Here is a 17,932-nt window from a genome sequence, read left to right on the forward strand (position 1 = left end):
TGCTGAAGATGATGCTCAAGAGAAGGAACTTTTCTAATTAGAGTGCTGGGGAGATGCTAAGAGCTGTGTTACAAACTTTCGTCTGGTGGGGGAGTGTGATTCTAGATCCAGAATTTGACTTCACTGTTGGCACTCTTACATTTCACTGTTTTTTATCAAGTTGAGTTTGAATATGTTAAAACATTTCTGACATAATAAAAGAACATACCTATGAAGATATGAAGTGAAAGTATTTTACAGCTAGTAGAACTTGTGTCTTACCTTGCTTTTTTTTAAAGCTCTGGTGGGCTGGTCGAAAGGGGAATAAAGATTGGTATGAATGCTTTTATTTTGGGTTGATTTAACTTTGAATTAACTCATTAACTGAGTAAGAAGAGTATTAAAAAAAAAGGAAGCATATATTTTTTTCACATCATCAAGAAGGGCCAATACTAACAAGAGCTGGCTTATGAGTTCAGAAAAGACTGGTGGGGTTTGCTTTTTGTTTTGGTTGGTGAACTTAGTGATTCCTACTTGTTCATTAAACATTGACTTTCTTCACAGCTGTAGTAGCCAGTATAAACTTTTTTCTTGGGTTTATATTTTGAACCTTTGTGGAAATAATTTAAATCTAAAATCAGACTTTTTTACTAGATAAAATTTGCTGTAACTATTCTCTGTTTAATTAAAACCCAGTATTCCTGAGTCTTAAGAATTCCTCTTCCTTAAGTCCCACTGGTTGAATGTAAAGAAGGAAAGTTCAAAAGCAGTGTTCTGTTTTGTTTTTTTTTCATTCAGTTCACTTTTATGTTCTGGTTGTAATTTAACGTTTACTTGAAAGGTTTTAATAGTTTCCTGCTGTGATCTGGCTTTTCCAAGTGGAAAAACAGATGTGTACATTCAAGACAGCCTTGAGAACATAATCGTAACTTATAAATAAGAGAATGGGTGTGTTAACTCGTTATCAAAGGCTAAGATGGAGTGTGAACTTGCAGTACATCTACAGTAACTGCCATGTACAAATGTTTTCCTGTGATAAAAATAAGGTGTTTTATCCTTTGAAAAAGATCTATAAAACTCTTACACTTTTCATATTTTCTGCTGTGTGAGAGCAGGCTTTCCAGAGCAGCTGACACAGTAAATTCATATTCTCCTGTACCCTGAGGCAGCTCGGTTGTGGACCCATATCCAAAATTATAACAATACATTTAAGGCCAAAATTTAAAAGATGAAGATAAGTTTATGTTGGATAATAGACAGCATTACAGTAAGACCAATCCAATACAGATACTTGGATTTTGTAGGTACCATCTTCAAGAGTCAAGCTAGGAATGTAGTTATTTTCATTACAAAAGAGGTGATGTTAAAATGAAATTTGCTGTGGCTGGAAGCTGAGACATACAGTCTTGTAGATAAAACTGTTTAACAGAATGGTTTTCTTATGTTTTGGAGCTTGTGTGTAGCAGTCTGGCACAGCTTGAGATGGAAGATTCAGGAGTAACTTGGTTTGAACTCGATTGATGCCCAAACCTTAAATATCTGAATGAGGTTTTTTAACAGTCTGGCAAAAAAACCCCAACTGTTGTTAGGTATAAATAAAAGATTATTGGTTTACAGTTTTAGCACATAAATGTGTTGATGATTTGCAATGTAGCTCAAAAATCCAGTATTTGCCTTTAGCTGTAAGTCTTTGGGAACAGCTCCTATCTAGTATTTCCACTCAGTTCAAACATCAATTTATAAGTGCTAAAGTCTTTCTCTTCTTTCTGTCTTGTTCTAGGATGTTTTTGTATTTAGACATGAACTTGCTCTCCTAAGAATATCTGCCTTCATGGGTCTAATAATATTAGGTGGAATAAGTGGACTCTTTTACACTCAGCTAATGGGTATTTTCACTGTAAGTATCCAATTCTAGAAGTATATATTAGTTATATTTTCAATACAATTAATAAGAGCAGAAAATGATTGCATGTAAGGGAAGAATAGAGAAACACTTGCACTATGAGGCACCTATTTTTGTTGTGTGCTCTGTCAAGACACTTGCTTGTTAGAAGGCTTCTTAAGACTTCCTTGGAGACAAGTGTCTAATAGTTCACCTTTCAAGGCAAATTCATGATCTATATTAGTGAAATAAAACCATATGTTGCCCTGGAATTGTGCAGTGTACAAGGTACGTATTTGTGGGGTTTGATTTTTGTTTTTATTTTAAACTTGTATGTGCTCTGGTCTCATTATACTTCATGACAGTGAGGCCCACTGATACATCACACATTCTGAGAACACAGAGTTTTTGTTAAGTATTTTAATAAATATGCTTACTTTTATATCTCTTCAGTTACTAAACTGTGGAATGGAATCATGTGCAGTTTACAGTCCAAATGCATATTCTGCATTTAAAGGTACAGAAAGAAATCATCTGCATGGAAAAATTTTCCAGTAAAATGAACTCGATAATGTAATAAATATCTACAAGAAACAAGCTTTTGTTGCTGTAGCATCCTATTCTGTACATTAGAAGGTAATCACTGCCAGTGAATTTTTTAAAGTTATCTTGCGAATCTATAGAAGTGTTTGAAGTACTGCAGTGTTGAACAAGTACATTAGTTGGATCTGTACATGTCTGAAAGGGCATATGATCAGGCCTGCAAAACTTTTTTTCAAAGACAATAATGTACAAATTGACAGCATCTTTGTGACTACAACTGATTGAGATCTGGCTGAGATTTTGTTTCGGGATTATGAGGGTTTACACAGTATTAACCTTTGTAGGTGCATAATGAAAAACCTCCTAACTGTATTCTGTAATTCCTTTTTATGGAATAAAGGACAAAAATGACTGTATAGTACTGGATAGTACTGTTAGATAAAACAATTCTGTTAGATAAAACAATAATACTGGTTTTCTCGTATTACCTTTATATAAGTGTACTGCCTTCTGCTCTTTGTGAGACTGTATTTGCGCTGCGTATTATTTTTGCCGTCGTCCAGCTGCTCCACCAGACTGCTTTCTGCACTTTCTCTCAAACCCCAAGTCTACAGATTTACCTTTGTGGGCCTCTACTGTGTGCCTCATTTCTGTTCCAGGGTCTTGCTGACACGTTCTCACTTCCCTGTTTAAAAGCTGGCACACAACCTTTGTGTCTGCATCCTCTAGAGTTGGGATTTCTTTCTAATCTGATACTGTGCCTTGCTGGGTATCTAGCTGAAGTGGGGCAGACATCTGAATTCTGCTCACTTCCAGCAGCGGAAGACAGAAACTCAGGGAGACTTAGAGTTCAGATGCTGAAATAGGGATGTCCTTTTAGTCTCTGTTAAATGGATACGTGGGAAGGAGCAAAAAGCCATGTGATCAGTACAACACTAAAACACAGAAACGATACAGAAGAAAACAAGGAACAAAACCTAAGTCTACCATTCTGTTCTGTGTGCTGCCAGGAGCTGGACTAAATTTTGGCAGGGGCCATCAGCATCCGTTCAGATACTATTAGCATACATGAAATAAAAACTCTCAGACTGAACCCAGTTCTGTCAGATACATCTGAAACTTGGATCATTTCTGTTCTGACACAAGGTACCAACTGTGCTGCCTCTGCAACAGGCATGAATTCCCAGTATGTTCTTTCACCGTTCTGAGCCTTAACACTGTCAGGCTGCTACCAACACTGCAAACTCTTACAAGAAGTGCTGTAAAGCCCCTTTACTCTATGTCAGTTGTGTAATATACCGTGAAGTAGATCCCATTGCACTTACTGAGCTGGCCACTAGCCTGGAACAGATGTGGGCTAATAGCATTTTCAAGTCCAACCCCCTTTTATGTGCACAAATCATAATTCTGTGGATTGCTGGGCTGCAGTATGCCTGGATACTCTCTTTTGTCCTCTTTGCCAAATTTTGTGAAACAAACGCACCACAGTTATGGCAGATATGGATGGGCTATGAGAGGCAGATGCTGGAGCGTGCAGATCTTCTGCATTAGGGCCTCTCACTGCGCCCTACCTGTAGCAGAGGGGCTGCTGTGCTTGGCTCATATGGACAAGTTTTCAGGTTTGGGATTGTTGGGTTAGGATTGCTGGGGAAGTAGAAATCCTTACTGGGATCTCTGGACTCTTAATTAATTTACTCCACATGGATGCTGTTGCGTTGATTCATTGAAGAATGTAGGTCATCTAGTCCATCCTCCACTCAAAGCATTTCCATACCAGCACCACAATCATCTTCTTCCTTTTCATTCCTTTCTTCATGAGTATAGAATTGGCAAGCATAAACAATACAGTCATTTTGAGGAAATCTGCTTGGGAACAGCTAGTCAGACTTCAAACGAACAAAGCCAAATCTGTCTGGTGAGGTTGTGCTTACTCTGCAAGTTGTGTCGGAAAACCTTTCTGTACAAATGGGTTTTGATTGTCAGCATTGCAGTGTGGGGATTTGCTTCCTCCATGAGCATGTACTAGCAGCTTTGGCTAAACAATGGAAAAGGCAGAGGAGGAGGCAGCAGTTGAGTGAGTAGTTTCTCTGCAGGCCCCGCAAAAACACGCCTGTGATGCATAGAACAGGGAAACAAAGAAACTGGGTCTGCCCACTGCCAGTGCGGAGCGCACAGTGTGGAAGGCATTCAAGTCCTGTAGAAGCAATGAACCATGATCACTAAGAGACAGCAATGTTCCTACCGTGTGCTACGCTGGAGTTACTGTTCAGCATCTAACCTTCCAGTATACACTAAGCAAATTCTATCTGAAATGAGCTCTTTTTAAAATAATGAATTCATGATGAAATTAAACTTAGTATAAGGATCAAAATGTATTTAATGGCAAAACACAATCATTGAAGTGTAATAATGTTGACTTGAGGTCAATTTAAAAGAAAGACACTTAAAGGCATAGATACGCACAGTTAAAACATTCATGTTATATTAATTGCTCCATAGCTAATTCTTGAGAGCATTAATATCAGTGATTGCTGAAGCTCCCCAATTGTGTGCAAGAAAGGTGGACCAGAGCATGGGCCTTTTGAAAAAGGTGAAGCAGAGCTACTCTAACTTGCGCTTGTACAGGAAAACAGATAATAAACATTTTCCTAGTTCGTGCTCCATGCCTGTGTTTGCAGTTTAACATCAAGCCAAGATTAATTCCACAGCTCTTGGATAAAAGTTATTTTTAAATAACAATCAGCATTGCAGCTCTGTGATCTAAACTATGACTGATGCATACTGTTGCTAAATGAATCCAGCAAGTTCAGGTTTGTTGTGGTTTAATGGTATTACTTACCTCTATTTCAAATGCTGCCAAAACTGTATTTTTGGAAAGAAAAATGAACTCAAGATTTATCAAACTTTGACCCTTTTGTAGCAAAACTTCCTGATGCTGCATAAGGTAAACTTGCTTGACCGTCATGATACAATTTTCCAGAAACCGAGCCAGTAGCTTCTGCCAGTTGGTATAAGCAATATAAAGCTAGGGCTAGCTGTTTCCAGAAATATTGAATGGGCATATTGAAAAAAATCCCCAGTTCTTGGTCTTTCCATGTCTTCCACATACACAGAATGTGCTCTGCTTACTGTCGGTCTCACAGGAGCAACTTGGGATAAATGGAACTACAGACTCGTTCTTCCTCCCATAGTGTCATCAGTAATAAGGAACCTAGGACCTGAAATGGCAACGAAGCTAAATGGCAACTTCGACCTTCCTTTACGGTTGATGTCCACAGTCTGATGGCTCTGTTCAAATGTAAATGATTGGAATGTAGCATGCATCATGAAGCTGGGTACATACCCTAGGTCAGAGCACCCATGCTGATTCTTCATGTTTACAGAAGTTTTTCCTTTTGCCACAGCAGCAAGACAGATAAAGTTGAATGTGTGGAATTAATTTGCATTAAGTGACCTTTGTATGCAGCATTTTTATAAGCAGAGTTGCTCTTCACAAGAACTGAGCTAAGTGATAGCTTGACAAGCCATAAGAACAAGCAGAAGTTTTTCATAGGATTTTAAGGGGAAATACTGGCATTTTCACCTCTTTGATAATTTTTTTTGGAAGTCAGAAAATGTCCAACTGAACATGTAATGGAAAGGATATATGTGATAGACTCCAGCATGTTTTTCTGGAACAGGGCAGTAGGTAAAACAGGAAGGCAAAGCAGCACGTTATGAGGTGCAGGTGAAATACTCTGCTGTGTGTGCTGGCACTTTCCAAAACTCAGTGGTGGTGTGCAGTTGGCTGATCTGTGTCTATCATTGCATAACTCATTGGTTATAACAGTAAATAAATTATGTAAAAGTTCTTTAAGAAAAAAAAAGAAGCGTGTAATCTGCTGTTATCCTGTTTCATGTGTGTTCAACAGATACTAAGATGCTTGGAAAAAATGCTCGCTGTTAAAAATGAGAACTTTGTAACCTGTGTACTCAAATTTGGCTCTTACACAGAGAATGTTCTTAAGGCTGGACTGCTTGAGAAGGTGATTAACAGACCAAGTCACCTAACATGCAGTAATGTCTCTGAGTAGGTTTACCATCTTGCACTGTGGAATCACTGTTAGGGTATCATTAGCACAAGGCATTCCTATCTCATCTGGAGGTCCAGGAAGCCAAAGAGCAAGGGAGGTGACTTCCTACAATGAGAGGGGAACAGCTGGTTGGCAAAAACTGTCCTTAGAGGAACTTCTGACATGAATTGTTCTGATGAAGAGGGGAGCAGCTGAGGTGGCCTCTGTGGACGGGATTAGTGCTTTCTCCCTAGAAACTAGCATATGTGAAACACACTTCTGGCAGAAGGGGCACATGGCTCTCTTCATCCTCCTTCTCCAGTTGCTTTCTCCAAGCTCTGTTTGCCTTTACTCTCATCGTCGTCGTGAATTTTAGCACTTCTTCCAGCATGTACCTCAGATTGCTTTTGGGGAACTTTTATTTGCATACTTTGGAAATAGAGGTATCTAAGTTCTCTTTAATAAGTTTTCTCTAATTAAGAAGTCTCTGAATTGGGGAGAAATTTAAGATCCTAATTTAGGATCTCTAGGATCCTAAGAAGATACTTTTCTTAAAATCTCAGCATAACAACTAGTCTTCTTATAATTTTCATGTTTCTAGAGAACTGAGTGGAAGAAACCAGTTTCACCCATGACGAAAGCACTGTCTGATGTAATTTCCAAAATGATCATGCATTTATATTGAAGGCCTGCTTATCTTCTGTGCTTGGTGCTTGCTTTTCCAGTCCTCTATTCCCTGTCATTGCTTGCACTGCAAATTCAAATTTTATATTCTTTAACTGGAAATGAGCTTGTATTCTTACATTCCCAGGCAGCACAATGTTTTTTAATGACTTTGCTTGAGAAGTAAAAGCAATCTTAGCCTAAAACAGTAAGTAAAAAAGGAAAAACTAAAAAAATGTTGGCAGTTGCATCCTAGAAAAAACTAATTGTTCTCCTACGTAGAATCACCTAGAAGAAACACCTTTTTTTAAAAAAAAAAAAATTATTGGTACTCCTTTACTTCAGACTACTTCTAGCTGCTTCTACTCCCGCAAGCAATTATTTCAAACTCCATGAAGGTAGAGAGGTGGGTTTTCATTTGGTGGTTTGTTGTAAATAGTAAAAACAGTATTTATAGTTAAATTATAATTTTGGTTGAGATAGTTCCAATTCAGAAAATTTTTAAATTTTCCACAAAAAACATCCAAAACATATACTGTCTTATGCAACTACTGCCTATACCTATTAATGACATCGTATTGCAATGGCAAATGCAGTTTTTCTAGAAAAGAATACTTTGCACTTAACCTAGAAGAAAATCTTGAGCAGGACATATCTGTGTTACTCGATTTTATTTCCAGTTACTTTTTTCTGTAGTTATCCTCATATCAAATAATAAAATTGAGTTGCAAGCTTAATCAAATGGTATCCAGGAACTTGCTTGCTTTCTCAAAACATATTTTCTTGACACGTTTTTTAAGAAGTCCTTTCTCATTTGATATTTTTGTATATATAACAGGCGCTTGTTTTCCTATAAAAGGCATAACCAGCATATTTATTCATGTATTCATAGGAAAAGCATAAATTCACCTAGGAAAAAAAAGTCTCTTTTCATCAACTACAGACAATTTCTGATTTTCTGTAGGAGGTAGAGAGCTGCAATTCAGGCTCTTTTAAAAAGGTGGAACTGTCAGGATTCTTGTGTGTATATTAGTACTAGACTAGCCCTGATATTTGCGTTTCTCTTGTTCCATTTTTGCTTTAAGAAAGTACTTGTGTCTGTCTTTCATGTCACTTCAACAGTCAAGTGATGTTACAAACCAATTTTTCTATTTATACAGTAAGATTCTGACATTGGCTGCGTTTGATCTACAAGGCATTAGTGTCAAACAAGTAATAAATAATATGGCATGGTTTTTTAAACTGTGGCTTGTCTGATTATTTTGATGTTTGTTCACATCCAGTGAGGTTTTAAATTGCACCAGACACTACTAAGAAGTACTCAATTTGCTGACCTTTTTTAAGGCTGGTACCTTTTGCATATGTGAGGCTTTCTTCCTCTCAAGATCTGTGGTGTTCTTTATTTTGCTGGCTGCCACCTGTCTGAAGCAATCAGCCACTTCTTTCTCAGTCTCTGTACAAAAGGAAAATCCCGTCTTCCCATGGATGGTGGAAGGTAACAGGATAATCAGTTCAGCAGTGATCCTCTGATGTCATTGTGGGAGCCCTGTAAAAGCGGATTATCTGTGACCCAGATAAAATAATTAGAAATTACTTGGACACTTACAAATAACTGATCTACTAATCTCATTTCCAAAGTTAAAAAAGGCCTGTCTCTCAACGTAACACTACCAGATGTTTCAGTTAAACAGCATCCTTTGCAGAGACTAATCTGAACCCTAATTTTAAAGGATTACCTTTGATTGTTTTTTATTTCAAACACTAAACAGTTTGTGTTTTCGTTTTTCCATATGTTCAAACAAAGTATTTATGTAGAATTAAAGAATTTTTTCTTCATCTTTCCACTGCAGCCCATCAGATAGGATTTTACGTGATTTTTGTGTGTTAGTATTGCAGAGAAAAACTCTTCATTAAAATTATTTAGTAATTAACTTGTTTCTCTGGGGCAGAACTATGTAATGGATGGGCTTTTACAAATTTAATAGATACCATGTGGTCTGTGTGCAAGGTAGTGGATGTATTATTACAAACTGAGCGGACAGTGACTTTATTAATTTAATTAATGCTACCGGGATTTCCTGTTAATTAACTGTTTGAATGGTGTACAGTGATATGCCAATATCCTGGTGCATCACTACTGTGTGGATGTGATAGAGAGAAATTTCCCCTTATTTGCTTTGGGGAGGATGGAAGGGAAAACAGTTTAACAGCTGGTGTTCAACAGTCTGTCTGGTGCACAGTATGATGCCTACCACGTAAATTTTTCCCCTTAGAAGCATTTTTAAATGTTCATATTTGTGAAGTGCTATGTTTTATTATTGTTGCAGTGTTTCTCCTTTTCACCTTCAAGTAGTGAACGTATTTTGCTAGCTATTTTTTGTTGTTCTTGTAAACAGATCCATCTCCACATGAACGTCTTGAACTTACCGATTCATATATTTTAACTGTTTTGCTTAGTGTGACTGGTATTTACAGTGAGCATGTAGTAAGGAACATTATTTGTTTTGCTCAGAGCTTCTTTTCTTCTCAAAAGGACAAAAGCTTCCTTTTAAGGAAACTGGAAAAATATGGGAGTTGTACAAGTTAATTCTCTGATACATTTATCCCAAAGTAATGTTTTCAAGCAGTTAATTTTCATTAGGAGTATAATTTCATTTAAGAGTATAATGCAAAAGTGAAATGCAAACAATAAAAATGCCAGTGAGAAATTATAAATTCTTTGTGTAATCAGTAAGTCAGACAAAATTTTACAAATGTTGAAGTGCAAAATAATGAAAATGTAACTGCAGTTACTCTATTAATAAAACCAAAGGCTTTTTAGTTCTTTGCATATTTCATAGTGTTGATCCATTGCTGTTTTAATATACAGAGTGCACAAGTGATGTAGTTGTGGTAAAATGCTTTTTGTCTTTAAAAACAAGTATCTTAAAAATATTTCTAATCATATCTTTAATCAGATAATCTATTAAATACTGTTTTGATTAGTGAAATACTAAGGGCTTTTCCTGCTTTTTCAAACATGGCAGAAATGTAATCAAGGAAGTATTATTAATACTCATAATTAAGTTTAGCACTGAAGAAATCAGGATTGGAAGTGGAAATTAGGATTCCCAGGCAAACGTATTCTTTACCTGGCTATAATAAAGTGTAGGATATATAGTAATTGTAGAGGGACAGCAAAAGGTATATAAAGTTTAAATCCAAATAGTAATTTGAAATTACAGATGTAACAGAAAATAAGTTCATGTCAATGTTATCTGTCTGTATCTTCCCCGTTACTCTTATCCCTTCCCCTTTTACTGTCTGTACCTTTAATCCACCTATAGGTAAATCTCCTATTAGAAGACCTTATAAAGTCCTATAAATTAAATTGTCAGGAATTAGTGATGTCCTGGTCTGTGAATGGGATTTTGTTAACTGTCTTTTGTATTTTTACCTTATTTTTCTCAAATAGGCTAGCAATTGGTTTAACATTTTTAATGAATGTATCCTGACAGTCTTAAACACCTATTTGCCATCAAAATAAAATTTTAGTTTATTTAAAAAAAACTCTTTCATGAGCCACTTAAAATATAAGAATAAACTCAAGTGTAAGACATACTAAGTGGCAAATGATCTCATCTGTTTTATTCAGATCATAACATGGCTTTAGGTAAAGTGGGAATACTTCTATTGAAATTTATTATTTACAATGTTAAGGAGAAGGGTAAGTTAGAAAATTTAGTCAAAGAGATTTTATACTGTGCAGAGAGTCAAAAATATAATGCCAAAAATATCCCCTGCTTATCACTCAAGGAAGAAGTCCTTTTACAACTCAGTTATTTTCCTCAATAGTAAATGAAGTACCTTTAGTCAAAATAAGTCGTCAAGTTTAAATATTGCATGTCAGATTTAGACATCAGACCAATAAAATGGCTTCTGTGTGAGGAAGGGCAACAGCTGCCTTCCTGAGCATTTTTTTTCTTAATATTTTTGTCTCAGGAAGGTATTGGTAAGTATCCAGAAAAATAACACGTTTTGTCATGTGTCTTGCTGTCATGCAGCTATCTGCACCTAACACACCATGGGGTTTTGACTGAAGGAAAGAGATCTATTTGTATCAGCTTCTTTGTAGATGTGTTCCTAATTTCTTATCAGGTGTTTCCTTTTCATTGAATCATTTTCTAATAATCTGACTAAATCTATTTAACTAAATTCATCAGAGCACAGAGGAGTGTAGGAGTATTCCCTAGACAGAGCATAGTGTAGTTTCATTTCTCATTTTGAACACAGTTCTCTGATTTAGGGATTTAAAGTTAAAACTGAACTAGGCTGAACCTAATTGCAATTGATAAAATTAATCATATTTTCTTATGTGAGAAGTCTAGATTAAGAAAACAGTACTAAATAGTTGCCGAATCTAAACCCAAAATGTAATGACTGCCAGAAAGGAAAATTTCTCAAATGGGAAGTATTCTTCCTATGAGATGTTCAGTATTTTCTATTCTTCAGTTGCACACATACAGACAACAAAGGGATGCTAGGTAGAAGGAATGAAAAAATGTATTGTTCAGCTAGAGGATGTCTTGCACTTTTGGATAACAGCAACGGCTGCAAATCCAGGAAGGCTTGCAGGTTTTGTTTATTTTTCTCTCTTTCATGAAAGTACTCTATGAAGAAAGCAGGGCGTAATGTTTACATTCTTATATTGCAAGTATTAAATAGAGCTGTATTGATTACATGTCGCTTTAAGCAAACACAGAAGGAAAATTGAACAGACATTGTGGCTGCGTGCCTTGGAGTTAGTCCTGTGAGTTACAAATTGCAGCTTTGCCTTTGGAAAACATGAATCAGTGAGAGGAAAATATTCTTTCCATGTGCTTCTTCCATGACAAATTAGCTCATGATGAATCCCATCCTACAGTACAGTTTGTTAACAGTGCATGTGATTTTTTAAAAAACCTGTTTTTTCAGGCAGTTGGTTATGCTAATTAAAAATACAGATGTGAAGGATATATTCCTCTTAGCAGCTAACACAGGTGCATTCATGTACAAATGAATCGTTAAGTTGGTCTGCAGAATTCAGTCCGTGCTCTTACAGACGTCTCTCCATGCCTCTCATAACAGTCTTGGCTGTGGCAGTGGCTTACTTCACTTAGAGTAGATGAGCTGCTCTTGCAGACTTGTAGTCAAGTCCTCAAAGCAAAAAAACATGCCTCATCCCCTCAGCAGAATCTGAACCCTTTGCCCTTTTACTGGTGTTTTAAAGTGATACGTTGTTGATGATTGGTGTGTTTATTTCCTCTATTTTTTTCTGCCTTTCTCACTAAGTTAGGATTTTTTTTTTTTCCTAGTTGCTTTAGGAAGCTTATCAGTGGGTACGTATCTCTTCACAACCAGGTGCAGGAACAATAGTCGTTTCCAATCTGGATGATGACTTTGGGGGGGGTCCACGTGACTCATCGTGTGAAATTAATCAGTTGTGGGTTAGTCAATTTCATCTTGGATGCAATTGTAAATTGTATAGGATTTTTGGAGACAGAGATTACTAGGACTCTATTGATAAGCCATGCTTGCTCATACCAAGTTATTTTCAACTTTTGTATGAGTGCCAGTTCTCCAAAAGATTTTAACATCAGCATTAGCTGTGAGTTGGGGATGGTGGGAGGGGGGGGGGAATCTTAGCAGAGTTCTATTTGTATTAATAGTAATCCAAGCTGGTAGTAGATGCAGACAGCCAAAGCCTCTTAGGCTGAACACAGTAATACTGATATTGTAGCAAAACCTTGGTATACATGAATGTGTAATTGAGACAGATGATATCCTGGTTGAAAGCCATTCGTGAGATGTGTTAATGAACAGAACACCTTGTCATTCGGAAGAATAGTGGTTATTCTGGTTGTCCTGTCTCCAAAAGAAGAACAATTCATCTGTCTGAAAAGAAAGCCTGAAGTAATAATCCAAAATTCAACTGTGGTCCTCTCCCTTTCCTTTGTCTCCTGCCTCCAGAGGGGCTACCAAGTTTCATGGGGTGCTGTGAAGTTTAACTTTTCATGTGAAAAGGTAAATTGGTTCACTTTCAAATGGATGTACATTTCAAATGAGCCCAGCTGTTTGGCAGCAGTGTTGGGGGAGGGAAGCTGTGCAGGGAATTTGGTTTCTTGAGTTCAGTCACCAGTGCTTATTAAGCAGCTAAACTTCAGAGAGAGATGCTTCCTCCCATTCCCTCCAGCCCTAGTTCACAGCTTTTAAAATGTGGCTATAAAGTTTTTTAATTCTGAAAAAGTATCTCAGAAGCGAAGGATTCACTGCTCAGTCCCAATTCCTCTACTGTAAAAGAAAAGTATTCTGTAGTAGATGTTGGCATTTTAATGGAGGAAGGAAGGAAGGAAGGGAGGAAGGAAGGGAGGATTTCCATTAACTTCCTATTCAACTAAAATCTTTAGTATGTTTTAGAGGTGTGGAAGCTTGACAGTCTTTTCTTACAGGCATTCTCTGCAGTTCGTGTTTTGGTGCTTTCACTTAGTTCATTCATTTAATGGGTTACATTTTTGAGAGCAGCAGACCCTGATGAGTATCTTTCAGGTCTTGATAACGTGCTATGGTAACAAAAAGAAATACAACCCCCGGTTCCCAACCTGGGAATTCCTCCAAACATCTCAAATACAGTATTTTAGGGAGCAGTACAAACATATTAATAAAAAAACATGGACAAAGATAGCAAAAAGCCATATTTAAATTATTGTTTTGTTACGTTACTTCTGTACCCAAAGCTGTTTTAAGGCTCCTTTTGTGAAATGATACCATAAATCTTTAATAGCTAGAAATCAATTATAGTCCGGACTAGTGTGCTACTCTTGTACAAAACATCATTAGTAATCATTGCTTTCAAACATACCGATACCATTTTGTACTATCAGGTTGACAGCTTTGATGTGACCAGAGGATCATGCCTGGAGCTGAGATACTTTTGCAGTTAGGAAAGGAGCTACAGCATCTCAGGCAAACGCTGTTACAACCTCGCTGAAAAGTCATGGAAGTCGTATCTGTGTTCATTTAGTCCTTTTCATTCAGAAAGCTGTGTGTGGTTTTCCCTGGCCAGAAAAGGCGGTGTTTTGTTCTGATGAGAGCTGGACGAAAAGCCAGCCCGTGGAAGCAGAACGCCCCATGGCCGTGCAGCCAGGTCGTGCCCCAGCCAGGAGAACAGCTGGCATCTTGTCATGCTCTCCCATGGCAGGTGAGGGGGAATAAGCCAGACGGGCCCGAAATGCAGAGAGGAGAAGCAGTTGACCTGTGGGAATTGAAGCACCAGACAGTATTTACAGTCTGCTGCCTCCGGTCCTGCCCGCTCTCCCGGTTGTTCACCTCCACTTAAGGACGGGGCCAGGAGGGTTTGTTCAGGCTGTGGCAGGCGTGTGCCTTCCCGGCACAGATGGGGGACAACTCGCCCGTCCTCGTGGGTTGGCGTGGGAAGAGGGGACTTCTTTGTGATAGCGCATCTGGAATTCAGCTGGGTAGGTCTTGGGCAGAATTAAGGGGGTTTTTTTGCCATTTAGCATGGGGTAAGGGATACTGTTCCAAAACTCATCAGAGCTAGGAACGGGGTTTAGAGGGAGAAAATTTGGCAAGGGCAGTTGAGGCCAGCCATATCTGGTGAAGCAGGGAAGCAGCTCCCTTGATGCTATTCCCCTCTCAGGTTTGAACCCTTCCCCTTCAGAGCCTTACGAAAGACGGTGGCAGAATCTCAGCAGTACCTGCACGGAACTGGATGCTCCGATGGCAGGAACAATCAAAGAACACAGTATGGATTTATTGCTAGGTGGTGCTTCCAGATGACAATGAAGTCGCAGCCTAATTAAACCACAGCCCTTGTGTGTGTCTCTGTGGCTGGGACAATGGAGACTAGCTCTCGGTTTCATTCAAATGCTAGTGTAATCTGGCAGGCACATGATGTGCGTGCCTAAGTCGATAAACAGTGAAGGGAAATAGCAAGCTGCCATGAAGAGATGGAATCATGAGAAATATTATTTCAGTCATTGTATTCTGGACCTCAGGAGTGATTTTGGGACATAATGAACTATAGATGTGCATTGAAACCACTAATACTGCTGGAGTTAAAATCGAAGTGATGCTCACTTACAAAGCAAGCTTTTTTATTAAAGATGTAGTGTAAAAGGGAGGGAAAAGTACTGTTGCTGGCAGTTTTAAAAGTTTTATTTGGGGATCATCTAAGCTTAAATTGATTTGTTAATTATAAAACTTTGTGACTCATTAAATTAATCATGTTCAGAAAAGTAAAGTATTAATTTAACTTACTGTTAGCTGCAGGGGTGCCTTCACTCTGCACATTATTTACTTTTTGTTTAAGAGACTATTTTTTGCATTTGGTATTTACCTGTACAGAGTATGGAAACTGATGTTATATTCCTAGTGGTGCTGTTTGCATTATAATACTCATGAAGATATCTATTTTAAAACTTCTTAATAGCTCCTGCTTTTCAAAATACTAGGTCTGTTAATGGTTGCATTTTACTAAATTTTCCCAGGGTTATCTCAGTGGACTACTCCAAGTCTGGAATAGGTGCTTGTGAGTGTACCTTACACACGTTACTTCCAAATGTCCCATGAATTAATTGTAATATCTGTATTAATTTTAGCTGCAATAATGCTGTAAGTTTTTGTTGACATTCTGTGGTACGTGCTATTGTAGTAAAATGACACAGTACAGTTCCACATCGTGCTTGTGAAAATGATTTAACAGACTGAGTATATTTGTGTGCACAGCTGTTTAATATGGCGTATGAGTAATACGTAACCTGCTGGACTAAGGCCAAAGCCATGTACACTACGAACTGATTCCCTGCTTTATTTAGTTGCTTTCATAGTGACATTTGAACAGTTAGGAATGAAATAAATACTTTTCCTTTGTGTTTTCTTTTCAACAGGACACTACAAGTATAGAAAAAATGTCAAACTGTTGTGAAGACATGTAAGTGCTGTAAAATGTCTACATTTATTTGCTGCAAAGCTAAAGGAGTAGCTGCTTTTTTTTTTAACAGTGTGAGAGAGAAAAGGAACTGAAGGCACCGTTAGGATTATTTTGCACGGTACTGTGCCTTGTACTTCCCATCTCTAGCAGAGGCTCACTAATCTTTTAATATTGGTTGTACACAAAGTAGCCTCACATTGCTCCCGTTGCTTCCAAAGCCCATGGATCTGTATTTTCTTTCAAAAGTACAGATCAAAAGACACTTTCTGCTGTGTCTTGACATACATTTCATTGGGGTTCTCCTCTGCTTCAAAAGTTGCCTTCGGTTGATTGACGACACAGATAATTTCTGTTCTCCAAAGTTAAGTCTCAGCTGCGTGCCGTAATGAAAGAAAAGCTGTATTTGTGATGCTGGGACACAATTCATCAGAGTCCAGCAATGGATCCCCAGCCAACCTGCATTGTTCTAGCTGACTGAAGTGCACCATGGGCGTGCTGTCTTTCACTAATAATGCTGTCTTCTGTAGATCGAGGCCCCGAAAGCCATGGCAGCAGACCTTCTCAGAAGTTTTTGGCACTCACTGGAAGATCCTGTGGTTCATTCCTTTCAGGCAGAGGCAACCACTGCGAGTTCCCTACCACTTTGCCAATCACGTTTGAACAGATGGATGGTGGGCACAGATGGGTCCTCCATGCTGGAAGTGCGTTACAGGTTTTATGATAATAGGACTATGACAGTCTTCGAGTCAATTAAAATCCACCCACCAATCGTAGGCATCACAATGTGCCCCAGGCTTTATTTTAATAGTGATCTTGATTCTGTTTTGAGATTAATACAACTTGTGTGTTTAAGTTCAGGCGTATTTGCTTTCAAATTAGCTTTCCAAAGGGATTTCTTTTGTCTTTGAGGTTAATACCAAAACCAAGTGACTAGAATGCAGTCTTACTCTATTTGTTTGATACTGGCTCTTTTGATATTTTTTTTTGTGGTAGGCAACACTGAAGTTTACATTGATTTGTTAGATTTTGCATTGATTTGTTACATTTCCCACTAAGTGTCTTCTTCTTCTGCCTTTAATTTTTATTAGTGTTTTTATCAGTTTTTATCAGGTCTTATCTGTCTAGATAATACTCATGACTTTCTTCTGCTACCTGTGTTTAAAATTCCCCGATACTGCCATTTATTTATGATATGCAATAGTAATCCTTCAGCACCATACTATAAAAGGTAACATTTAAAACTGAGGCAGACTTCTTCCTAAACCTTTCTCAAGAGAGGCTTTTAGAAATACACAAAAATGTATGTGTTTATCTAGAAAGATCTTACGTCGTACAGTGATCTTTCTGCATAGATATGACCTTAGTGAAAAATGTCTTTATGTCAACAAAAGTGATAAAATGTTCCAGGGTAAAATGTGCAGATAGAAAGCATGTTTTCCCTTTATCGCAAGGATTTCTTTGCAATAAGTCAGCAAAGGAGTTGTATGGTGCAAATACTAGAATAATTACTTTTCAAAAGTACAAATTTAATTAGTTAGCATAATGTACCATAAAGAAGAGTATATTGTCAATAAAGTTATAAATTTTGTATTTACTTTTTTTTTGGTTGCAATTAGCTGGAATCGGTCTGAGTGTTTGTATATGGGAAATCTATGTGAAAATATTTTAAAATATATATACATAAATGCAGATATTTGCTACTAACATGTATAGTAAAGTATATGAATTGATTTAATAGGGTACTGTGTTGATGTACCATAGCTTCTTACGGGCCCTGTAAGTATGGAAGTAGTTAACCAAAGAAAGCACCCTTAAGATTACATCTGGTGAAATAACAATTCCGAA

General features: G+C 37.6%; 1 protein-coding gene across 2 annotated transcripts in view; it reads left to right on the top strand.

The window, feature by feature from the left end:
* Positions 1-17,603, top strand: part of ZDHHC21 (zinc finger DHHC-type palmitoyltransferase 21) — a 34,469-nt gene extending 16,866 nt beyond the window's left edge. For both annotated transcript variants that reach the window (XM_009640033.2, XM_035895573.1), the window contains 3 exons: positions 1,760-1,876; positions 16,044-16,087; positions 16,615-17,603. In XM_009640033.2, the coding sequence (XP_009638328.1) occupies positions 1,760-1,876; positions 16,044-16,087; positions 16,615-16,747 (294 nt within the window). In that variant the 3' untranslated portion in view covers positions 16,748-17,603. The remainder of the gene's footprint in view (positions 1-1,759; positions 1,877-16,043; positions 16,088-16,614) is intronic.
* Positions 17,604-17,932: the final 329 nt, after the last annotated feature.

This window comes from Egretta garzetta, unplaced genomic scaffold (assembly GCF_000687185.1).
Source record: "Egretta garzetta isolate BGI_Z169 unplaced genomic scaffold, ASM68718v1 scaffold175, whole genome shotgun sequence".
Taxonomy (NCBI): domain Eukaryota; kingdom Metazoa; phylum Chordata; class Aves; order Pelecaniformes; family Ardeidae; genus Egretta; species Egretta garzetta.